General features: G+C 41.6%; 1 protein-coding gene across 1 annotated transcript in view; it reads left to right on the top strand.

Moving 5' to 3' along the window:
* The window catches only part of ITPR3 (inositol 1,4,5-trisphosphate receptor type 3), a gene marked incomplete at its 3' end in the record, with an annotated part of 283455 nt that overhangs the window by 223832 nt on the left and 47206 nt on the right, over positions 1-12417 (top strand). Inside the window, exons 47-53 of the mRNA XM_088455962.1 lie at positions 4102-4215; positions 4447-4639; positions 7022-7147; positions 9033-9205; positions 10717-10881; positions 11373-11553; positions 11747-11854. Coding sequence (XP_088312088.1) covers positions 4102-4215; positions 4447-4639; positions 7022-7147; positions 9033-9205; positions 10717-10881; positions 11373-11553; positions 11747-11854 — 1060 coding nt within the window. The remainder of the gene's footprint in view (positions 1-4101; positions 4216-4446; positions 4640-7021; positions 7148-9032; positions 9206-10716; positions 10882-11372; positions 11554-11746; positions 11855-12417) is intronic.

The following is a 12417-nucleotide window of genomic DNA, read 5'->3' as shown; positions in this document are numbered from 1 at the left end:
GATCACAACTAAAGGTAAGTAAGGGGGCCGCAATTGGAGAGGCATAGAGAGGGGCAAATGGAGTGGCATGGAGGGGTTGCAATGAGAGACATGGAAAGGGGCAAAGGGAGAGACGTGGAGGGGGCAAAGGGAGGGACATGGAGGGGCTGGAATGAGAGACATGGAGGGAGCTGCAATGAGAAACATGGAAAGGGGAAAAAGGAGAAACATGGTGAGCGGCAAAGGGAGAGATATGGAGGGGGCTGCAATCAGCGACAAAGGGAGGGACATGGAGGGGCTGGAATGAGAGACATGGAGGGAGCTGCAATGAGAAACATGGAAAGGGGAAAAAGGAGAAACATGGTGAGCGGCAAAGGGAGAGACGTGGAGGGGGCAAAGGGAGGGACATGGAGGGGCTGGAATGAGAGACATTCTAAGGCACTACGGAACCCTTGTGACGCCATAAGGATAATAATAACAACTAAATCAGGCCCTTTGTGAATCCAGAGAAGGCTGTGTCTCCACTAATTAGCAAATGCTCTTTCTTCAAACCTACCAGCTTATTTACATAATCCTATCCTGCAAATTCAAATCTTTGCATGTAGTAAAAGAATGTTTCTGATCATGCAAACTCTTCCCATCATGCACTGCAATTGCTTATATCACTGCAAAAGTCACTTTCTTGGCCTGCATACAGGGGCGCCGAGAGGGGGGGGAGCGGGTACAAATTACCCAGGCCCAGGCTACCTGAAGGGCCTGGTGGGGGTCCGGGTCCGTTGCCGCCCCCATTTCCCTCTCTCATAGCAGCCTAGCACACAGCGTGGGAGCAGTCTCCTGTGCCTGTGGGGGGGAGCGATCACACTGATCGCACCCCCCCCTGGCTTTGCGCCGGGCTGAGGGGGCTTAGAGCGCTGAAACTCTCTCACCGCTTCGTGGCGCTGAAAATCTCTCCCCTCCACCCCCCCGAAGGGGGCATGGACACACCTCCCACAATTAGGCCACGCCCCCTGTTGCCCGGGCCCGCCGCAGCTCTTGGCAGGCCTGCCTGCATATCCTTGTGCTTGCCTGTAAAACCAGTACATTTGCCACACATCATCACAAAACAGCATTTGCATTACTCTTTTGCAATTTTGCATGTTCGTGAATGACCTTTAATGTCTCTTTCCAGACACAGCCGATAAAAATTTAGGAGACTCTGAATTCTCACATTCTTCCTGAATTTCCAATTCTCTTGGCAGCTCTGGATAATTAAATGGAAAGTTAATTTAATTTATTAATCTAAACTGTGAGACAGTCAAAGTGTAAGACAGTTCTAATTGCCAACATTTATCAGGACTGGGAATGTTCAGGGAGGTTTGATTTTTTTAGGTGAAACATTTCTGTTGGATTAATTATAAATAACATTTCCAGTATTGCTTTATAAGCATCGCCACAATGCAATATACTAATTAAAATAGAAAACAATATGCCCATCTTTCACATATATTGCTCCTTAAGTTTGTGACACCCCATCCCAACCTGAAAATACCCTAGACTTCTATGTGAAAGCCCTGACTTTTTCAGCCCTATTGATTGGGGTATCAAAGACTGAGCACACAGATTATTACATTGGCTGCTGGTCATGCAACTCATCTGCCGAGGTAACCAGTTGGAAAGTCCCAATGTAATATGCCAGTGAAATGGCATGGTCAGCTCACCATACCCAGCTGCCGATACAGTCAGTGTCACAGAAATCTAAGCAAAAATCTCACAGGTATTTGGGAAAGGGCCACATCAGGAAGATCAGGGGATGTCCAAAATGGATATCTCTTAGATATCATACATAAACACCACCTCCTTAAGCAGTTGTCACCACATAGGGATGTCTAGATTGATGAAGAGTATGTTTAGAGTTCTTGTTTAATAAGAGAAACATAACATTTACTAATTTAACAACATTCGATAATATAACATGATTATGCGATTCTCAATGTGCTGAGAAAATTTTGCTATCCCTCTCTTTACTTCACATTTAGATAAAACACAAACAAAAATTATTTTCACAATTCCGTTCTAATCCTATAACTTTTTTAGTTATTAGTGTAAAGTAAATTTTAATGGATCTATAGAAATATTGTTGTAATAGAATTTTACATGGTGTCTGCTTGCAGCACTATGCATTCAGTTGTTATCATTGTTTGACTTCTCTTCTCCATAGTTGTTTTATTGCCTCCCAGAGCTTCCTGTCACTTTTTTTTGTAGATGTGTTACGTTTAGTTAAGTGACCTACCAGTGAGGGATGTGTTGGGTCATAGAGGCATAGAAAGATCTGGAAAAGATTGACATTTTGCAGACAAAGAGGTGACAAATGCAACTGCCTGAGTTGACTACAGTCCTGGACGTTTGGAGGCTAATGTATTTTGGTTTTAATTCTTTTGCCTACAGATTTTTGGAATAATCATTTCACATTGGAGGGATGTATTGGAGTTAGGGATTTGGGACTGGCATTGAGGAATAAGGTCTGAGGTGTAGTTAAGGGCCCACATGAAAGAACTATTTAAATGAAGAAAGTGGTCATTAACTTATGTTTCATTTAAACTGAACTTTCAATTCTTTTGTGCAATAATGGATAGAACCACAAACAAGAAAGCATATTAGCATGATTAAACAACAATTAATGAAACTTGTCGATGTTGAATTATTTACAGTTTGAGAAAGATTCTTATAATTTATTTGCTTAGTAAGGGAATATTATCATCAATAATTTCAGATAACTTTACCATAGCACAATATTAAACTGATGTGCTGGAACAATTAGGTAACTGTGATAGTTGTAGAGTACACACATGTCAGCTGTTAGAAAACATGCTGCTGGATTGGAATTTGAATTGAACGTTTTCTGCCTGGCCTGTTTCAGGTGGAGTATGAGTGATTTCCTTTAGTGTGCATTTTTTCTTTATTAAACCTTCAAATGTACTCCAGAACCTTTCCATATACCTAAGGTATGAACCTGTTCTCTGACGTCCCTATTTTTGTGCTACTTTACCTTATACTGCCATACCGCAGAGAACCCAAGTGTCTATGCCTCCAAGTTAGCTTAAGGGAGCAATAACAGCCTCACACTGGGCGTAGAACACCCCGAAAACTGCTATTTACTGATACGGTATCTCAAGAATGCAAATCAGACTTTTATTCTGTCGTTTTCATGTAGTTTGGTCTAATTCCATTCTCATTATACACATGCATTTACCTTACAGGACGGCTGGAACGTTTCAATTTTTCATTACATTTTACACTTGATAATACAGTGATATGCAAATTCTATTTACTATAGTGTGTACTCCAACAAACATATAGCTATCTTAAATGCAACTATAATGTATCTTTATTTCTACTAGAAAGAACCAGAATAATTGAATAACAATAATTTACATTTTTTTCTTATTAACAATTGGAGTTAATCATTTTTCAAAACTTGCCAAAGAAATGAAGGGTACAGGCCTGAGATACGCTTTGTTTAGCCGTTGTTTGGTAAATCACAGCAAGTATTCCACCATTCTGTCTAATGATTTGGTTATTGAGGATATTGTAAACGTTTGGTGACAGAGTGAGAAAGAAGTCCATCTCCACACATCTTAATAAAAGGCAGCACACAGAGAAACAATGTTATCTGTGCAAAATAGCCCTACCCAAATGTTTTACTATAGAATTACCGTGAAAGCAAAGCTATTTCTCATTCTTTTATGGCTCATTGGTGCTGGCATACTGTATTCATTCTTCCACTGTTATCCACATGGAATTTACACTGTAATGTGTATGCATGTGTCCTTGTACCTCTCCCATATAAATGTAATGCTCATATCACTCTCTAGCTAATAGTCTCGCTGTGGCTCCACTGCTCAATATGATCAGTTACATGGTGCTAATCTGGTGACGATAGATACTTATTGCTCTGCATTCTAGTAACTGATCAAATTGCAGATGGCAAGCACATTATTTGTGTATTTGTGTATTTCTCCTTTTAAATAAATGCTACTCGGAAAGTAATGTGACTTATGCAGTGTTTGACAACACTCACTTCTCAGTGACCTGTTTAAAATGGGATTTAACATTTATTAATATTATTTATTCATTTCTTTGCAGTTAAGTCTAAATAATAAACAGCTAACACAAATGTTAAAATCGAAAACTGCCCCTATAGAAGAAGAGAAAGAGGATGCTTTAGTATACTACGAAAAACATACTGCACAGATTGAGGTGAGTATTTTGCCATTTACTTCTACTTTATAATAGCATGTATGATAGAGACATAAGGGAAGGCCTATAATGTGGCAGTTATCTCAAGCAATATGATTTCACCTTTTTGCATCAGGCTTCATAACTGTTGATGCCATTATTGAACATATGTATATTACACATTTCCAGTTTCCTAAATGTGAATACTGCATGGGGTGTTCTTTCTGATTTATGTGCTCTTGTTGTTCACAGATTGTGCGTTCAGACAGAAGCATGGAACAAATTGTGTTTCCTGTTCCAAGTATCTGTAAATTCCTCACAGAGGAGACAAAGCACCGAGTATTCACAACCACAGAGCAGGATGAACAGAGCAGCAAAGTTAGCGATTTCTTTGACCAGTCATCTTTTCTTCATAATGAGATGGAGTGGCAGAAGAAACTGCGAAGTATGTCACGCTCAGATAAGCTCTTAATATGGTCTGTCATAGGAGGTGGACATTTGTGTGGTTTCAGCAGTTGTTATACTCCTAGAATTGCATGGATAAGAGCAAAATTTCTCCTGCTATGAAAAGAGGTGGTAATAGCTGGGCTGGCATCCAGTGCATTCAATGATGGCACTTAAACCATCTTGCGTCTTTATCACCGGAAAATGCATCTTAGAGGCAATATGATGGACTAAGGGCCTGATTCAGACCCGCTCGCGAGCGCATAACACTCGCAAGCGGGTCGATGGTCGGCCAGTGCGCACACGTGGCGTGCGCGAGCCCCGGAGCGAGTGAGAACTTGGCTGTCGGTGTTGAACGACAGCTCGCCCCGTTTTGTAGGCAAGGTGGCTGGACAAACGGAGGCGTTCCCAAAGGAACGCCTGCCGTTTGTGGGCGGCCCTACTGACATCATTCATGATGTCAGTAGTGAACTTCCTGCTCTATTAGAGCAGGAAGTTCACTCGGGCTTGTGGGAACCGAGACCCTACCACAAGGGTCTCGTCGCAAGCCCGATGATCATGATAATCGCGACCATCGCCAGGCTGCTCGCAAAAGCTGTGGGTGGTCACCCACAGCTATGCGAGCGGTCTGGAGGCGGATTTTAGAAAAAAAATCTGCCCTGATTCAGAGCGAGTGCTCGCAAATAGCGAGCGCCTCTGAATCAGGCCCTAAGACCCACCAGGAGACTGAACTGATTAATTTGATATGTAACACTTGTTTATTCGTGTGCGACTGAGTCTGTAAATGAAGCACAACGGAACTTGGCATGGAGAAAAGCCGCACCCGCTGCATTGTAACAGTTAGTATAAAGATTCAGACTCCGTCGCACACAGATATACAAGTGTTGCATATCAATTAATCAGCAGAGTCTCCTGGTGCATATCAGTCACATAGCATTATGATTAAGATGCAAGATGCAGAAAAGACTCTTGGTGCAAGCAGAGTCGTACGGGACCTGGCACGCGGAGAGGGGCTGTTGGCTTGACTGCAGCATCGATTTATGAGGACACATCTGTATACAATATTCCGTGGGTAAGATGCCACAGCCAGTAAAAGCTAATCAGTGGCAAATTTTACATGTTTGCTGCTCCTACATGACATGAATTAAAATAAATAATGGGTAAAAAGTTTTGATTGACTATACTTTTTAATATTTTGCATGAAAATAAATAAAATTTAACTTTGTGTGATTTTCAAAATCCGCACAACAACATATACAGGTAATGGTATGGGATCTTTTATCCAAAACCCTATGTCTAAAGTTAAAGTGAATAACTGCTGCTGTTTGGTGATGTCTTACTGGTATGCATTCGGCATCTTGGCGGTCTGGATGCCGATGCTACTATTACCGCCAAAATCCTGGGGCCGGTCAGAAGCTCGGCTCCATCATTCCGACCACCGGGATACCGAAGGCAAGTATCGGATGTTAGGGGGGGAGCTAGGTTTAGGGTGCGGGGTTGGGGGTTAGGCAGTAGGAGGCGGGTTAGGCACTAAGGGGGGAGGGTTAAGGTAAGGCCCGAGGACGGGGAGGTTAGGGTCAGGCAATAGGGGGGGGAGGTTAGAGTTAGGCACCAAAAAGGTGGGGTTAGGGTAGGGGAGAGGGAGGGTTAGCATACCGACTAACAAGTGTCGGTATGTTAACCCTTTCGTGATGCCGGCGTTGGGATTGTAACTGCTGGGATTCCGAGTGCCGGCATCTCATACCGATTCCGTCTTACCCACAAACATAATCACCACTTGCCTCCTCCTGCTAACGTCACTGTGATTATGCACTGCAAATCTGTTTAACTAGCAGGGAAATTGCAGGGACAGTGTGAGGAACAACAGTGGTAATATTAAATGTGTGAGCCACAAACAATGCAGAGCCTGTGCATAGACACAATAGCTGTAGCACTATCAATTGTTTATCCAAGCCACTTAAAGCTATCCTAGACTAACTACAATTAAGCTAGGTACACACTAGGTCGATGGGTTATATCGGCCATCTACCGCACTGATCGATATGTCTGTGAACTATGTTGTTCAAATACATATGCATTGTACACACCTGGCGATGCACTATAGATATATCGCCCGTTCAATGGAACAGGCGTTATATATATCAGTGTGTACCCATCTTTAGAGTCACTGACAATTATTAAGAAGATCTGTATAGATAAAAATATCTGCAACATACTATTGTACACGTTTTACTAGTATAAAAATAATGACCTGCAAATTATTTCCTGTATCCAGTAGCATAAAGTTCATTAATAAACTGCTTTTCCCTACCTATGATCTTCTAAGCTATACTTGTATCTATTAGTAATGTGAACCTACTCATTATCTTCTATCTTTTTTCAGGCATGCCATTAATATACTGGTTTTCTCGCAGAATGACACTTTGGGGAACCATTTCCTTCAACCTAGCCGTTTTCATTAACCTAATCATAGCCTTCTTTTACCCCTATGTAGAGGGAATGTCTGTAGGTAAGTTGTTTTTAAAATATGTCTTTCTGAACGTTCAATAGATGCAGTTCATGCAAATGATTCATATTTTATATTATGCGTAGGTTCGTTTTTCTTTCCTGTATCTAAAATGAGATGGGTATGGGAAGCCGGTGCTCGGGATCCCGGCTGTCAGAATCCCAACACCGAGATCCCGACAGGGTTATTATACAGACACCTGTCAGTCGGTATCCTAACCCTCCCCTTCCTCTCTCTCCCCTGAACCTAACTCCCCCTCCCCACACCCTAAACCTAACCCTCCCCCCTTAGTGCCTAACCCTACCCCTAACCCCGCTACTTACCTTCTGGATTCCGGCGGTCGGGATCCCGGCGCCGGCATTCTAACCGCCGGAATGCCAGTGGTTGGGATATTGACCACATTCCTAAAAACAAATGGTAATACTGGCTAACATTTACTATTTTGTACTACATTGAGGAACTCATTTATGGAAACTGAAGCGTAGAAAGTGATGGTGTTGGCTATGTGGCAAAAGCCAAATATATTTTTTCAAGGGCATGTATATTTATAATCTATTTATAATGCATTGTGCATGTATATCAGTTTAACAAGGATGAAGCAAGATATTAACATTTGGTAGTATTGAAAGGAGATTTCCTGGCATCAGTATCAGAACCCAGAACATTGGTTGCTCTATTTGTTGACTACGAGGCAGATGTCTCTTTCTGTTCATTCTGTTGAACAATCGTCATGTATCAATGTTTTGCTTTTTTTATTGATGTTTCGATAAAAACAGTTTAAAAAAAAAATCAGATCCATATGCGCTGTCAGACAGCACCGTATGCACACCGCTTTATGGCTGATGTCTGATTCAGTCCTAATACAACATTTTGTTAATACTTTTTTGTATGTATGTATGTATGATTGTTTTCACTTAAACTTACACTAGAATATAGGGGCTCACTGAAGATACTGTACATATAAGCAATAGCATGCAGTCTCAGCATATTTGTTTATAACAAACAAGCGATATTATTTTATGTTATAAACTCATGTAAATAATATATGTTTAAGCAATGAGTTTTGATGTCATGACTTCAGTGTTCACTAGAAATAGTTTCATGTTCGGGATAATGTCACCTTGTATTTCTGTTACCTGTATGCAGGTCCGCAGTCTACAGCGTTGTGCTTTTATGTAGTCACAGGACACCTCAGTTACTTCTAATATGCCTAAATAGTACAACAGGATGTGTATTATCTCATATATAATATGAGGGAAGATTGAAAAGGTCTTAGCAGCAGTGGAAAAGGTAGTACATATAAACCCTTTATACTCGGGCTACAAACATCTGTAAAGCCGCATACATACTGAACAATATGCACCATGAGTGATATCATTAAGTGTTTCCCCTGAACTGCCGGGCTCAATGTCGTTAACGACATTGAGCATACACACTGAATGATATCCGTTAACAATATTGTTCAGTGATGGTACCCTCCCTCATCCCCGATATCGTCAGGTTGCCCTGCAAGTACGGGCAATGAAAGACATTGTTAGCGATCCGTGGTAGCGCGCATCGTTAACGATGTCTTGCATACACACTGGACGATATTTAACGCGATGAACGATAATGATATCGTTCATATCATTCAACTTATCGTCTAGTCTAGTGTGTATGCGGCATTAGACCCATTGTATAAGAAGAGCTGTTGTTTGTTAGTAAGTTGTAAGATACTAAATTCTCCACAAATGTCAGTTCTATCAACATAACTTTAAACCAACATATTCTAATAAGATAATGATTTAAGAATTAATATTTAAGCATATTAATTTTAGCAGTTGTATATTATATAGAAATGATTTGGTACATCTCAGACTTGCGCCCTCACCCCTGTTTTGTTTTATAGGAATACTGGATTCACCTCTTATTTCTCTGCTTTTTTGGGCCATGATTTGTTTCTCGGTTATGTCACTTTTCACTAAGCGATATGGTCTACGGCCTCTGATTGTAGCATTGATCCTGCGTTCTGTGTATTATCTGGGAATTGGCCCAACACTGAACATACTGGGAGCTCTAAATGTAAGACATTAATGCCCTTTCTGCTTGTGGAAATACATGTTTATTACAGGACATGCTACATGAAAAGAGAAGGGGCTGACTTTTTATTTTAGGACACAAAAGCACAGAAAGCCATAACAAATCTGTTGTAACAAAGGGCTGTATTCAGAGGCGGCCGTACGGTCTACGACCGCACGGCCGCCTCGATGTTTCTCCAGTGCGCATGTGCACGAGGGAGCCGGCTCCTTCAGCCAGACGTAGCGGGTCTCTTTCCAAAGGGAGCGAGCTGTCGATGTTGATTGACAGCTCGCCCCGTTTGGAAGGCGGGCCGGGGGGGTGGCAGCCCAAACGGAGGCGTTCCCATGGGAACGCCTGCCGTTTGGGGGAGGCCCCACTGACATCACTAGTGAAGTCAGAAGCTCTCCGGGGCTTACGACAAGTGAGACCCTACCCTAGGGTCTCGTCGTAAGCCCTGATGGTCGCGATGGTCAATGACCTTCGCGACCATCACCCTAGCGGTCGTTAGAGCTGTGGGTGTTAACCCACAGCCTAACAACCGAAACAGAGGCGGCCGGTCAGGATGCAAGCGGCCACCCAGTTTCTGAGCGACCGCTTGCATCCTCCAACCGCCTCTGAATGAGGCCCAATGTCTCTACATGTTTTATTTTTCCATTTGTGTTTTGTAACAGAATTAGATGACATTAACTGCAATATAGCAGTAAAAATATCATGAGCCCATTCACATCGATATATCCCTCTTCCTTGGGCTTTTTTTAAACAGCAATCTAGGACAGCCTTGTTACCTAGGTGTAAATGCCATCTTCGCTTTCTGTTAGCAACTTAATCCAGGAACAATTTATATAAATTGTAGAAAAATGAGCATTGTTTATGTGGTAAAAGTCAGCATCCTGGGAAATTTAGGACACATAAGAGCCCAAACCTGTCAATGTACTCTCTCTTTATCTATGTTCACTATTTTCTCTCTCTTTTCATGTAGCATAATTCACTCGCCTCCAGTACTGCCAACTGGGTTTCTAATGCTGGGTACACACTAAACAGATATATCTGCAGATGATGGTTGTTAATACACACTGAACAACCATCATCTGTGTTCTGTGTGTTGGTGTGGGGTGGGTCCCACTGGCCAGGGGCGTGTCGCTCCCTCTCACCGTGGCTGCCCCTGCAAGTGTACAGCCTGTACACACAGCATGATGCCCCAATATATCTGCAGATATATTAGGCATCGGCTGTGCAGCACAGCAGACGCGATATGTCTGCGAACGAAGTCGTTCACGGACATATATAGCTGGTACACACTGACCCGATATATTGGTCTATCAATTGATCAGCCAATATATCTGCCAGTGCGTACCCAGCTTTATGGGCTCATTTACAATGTGCTGCATATAATATCTGTGTTCCAAGTTTGCTTTGCTAGTTACTTTTTTGAAGCTGTCTACTCCACCCGCCAATAAAACCTCCACCATTACACATTCCCTATCTTCACTGCACTTATTTTTTATTCTCTGCAGCTGACCAATAAAATAGTCTTTGTGGTTAGTTTTGTGGGCAATCGTGGCACCTTTATCCGAGGCTACAAGGCCATGGTGATGGATGTGGAATTCCTATATCATGTGGCCTATATTCTGACCAGCTTCCTGGGGATCTTCGTTAATGAACTGTTTTACAGCATCTTGGTATGTAAACAAATGCGGTTAGTAGGGTTGCTTTGCCAATGGTATAATAAGAAGCATCTTCAGGACAGACACTTACCTAGTAGTGACTTCTCACCATTAATACTATATCTTATCTTCAGGACAGATGAGGCTACAGAAGCAGCAATGGCTGTTACAACGTAGGTTAAATGTCTGAATAGATGGCGTTTAACATAGTTAAGAAAAATATATAGTGTACTGTAATATGTGGTCAGAATAATATCTACTAAACTCCACATCCCTGTGACTGCAGTAGTTATTCTCCTCTCTACTTCCTTGGAAGAGTCTTTCTATTAAGCAGTCCTTACCTAATGTTAGAGTACATGCTGCTTCTACAAGATTGCTACAGAAATAAAAAATATTGATTTTCTATGCCTATTTCGTTCATTAGTACAGAAATGTAGAATGAGATATAGTGCGTATAGGTTAATGGTGTCTTCGTTAATATGTTTCTAATTATCTCCAACCACCAGCTTTTTGATCTGATATATCGTGAAGAAACACTATTCAACGTGATCAAGAGTGTAACACGCAATGGGCGATCAATTCTTCTGACTGCTCTGCTGGCCCTGATCCTGGTCTACCTCTTCTCCATTGTGGGATTCCTCTTCTTAAAAGATGACTTTATTATGGAAGTTGATCATCTTCCCAAGGGTGAGCTGGGAGGACACTGGCAATTCAACATACAGTACATGTAGGGAAAGTTAGATAAGACTGACTTTTATATTAATATAAATACTCATATTCATAGCAGGAGAAAAGGCATTTTTTTAAGCATGAATGATGGTCTCATAGTCTGATGGGTTACAAAACCATGAATATACTTCTAATGAGTGTTTTTCCCCAGCTCCCCTCACAATGACACAGACAATGGGATCAAACTCTTTTGCAGAATCCTGTGGGAAGGACCAACCTGATTGCACGTCGGGTGTTACAGTACTCGATGATCCTGAAGGTGAATAATAAGATGATAGTGTATATTCCAACAATCGCAATTATGTTACCACTTTTCTATCAATATAAATACTTTATTTGCTTCTATTGTTTTCTCTTTTACAACTTTCAGTAATTTTTCTTAAACAAACTGGGTCTATTTGTCAATTGGTTTAATTGCTTCGCTACTGTAAACTCTAGACTTTGTTAGAGCTTCCCAGATACAATAAATGGGTGACACCTTTTCTAAGGAATAAATTTACTAAGAATCGTGTTTGGGTGAGATTAAACTCGAATAGGTTCCCACAAACACGCGTGAGTTTTCCCAGACCAAACTCGCAAATTTACCAAGAAGTGAGTTTTGCAAAATCGTGTTTTTCGATGGTGAATGCAAACGTGTTTTGTCGAGCGAGTTTTAGGCAAAACACGCGTGAGAATGGATGTGTTTATAAAACATGTGTGAGAATGGATGTGTTTAGAAAACACACAGGAGAATAGTTGAGTTTAGAAAACACACAGGAGAATTCATGCATCATCCTAGAAACTTGTTCTAATTGAAGCAGTCACATCATGTACACGCTGCCC

The sequence above is a fragment of the Taudactylus pleione genome, unplaced genomic scaffold, assembly GCF_031769625.1.
Source record: "Taudactylus pleione unplaced genomic scaffold, aTauple2 ptg000682l, whole genome shotgun sequence".
NCBI lineage: Eukaryota > Metazoa > Chordata > Amphibia > Anura > Myobatrachidae > Taudactylus > Taudactylus pleione.
This window is presented reverse-complemented; position numbering and strand designations above follow the sequence as displayed.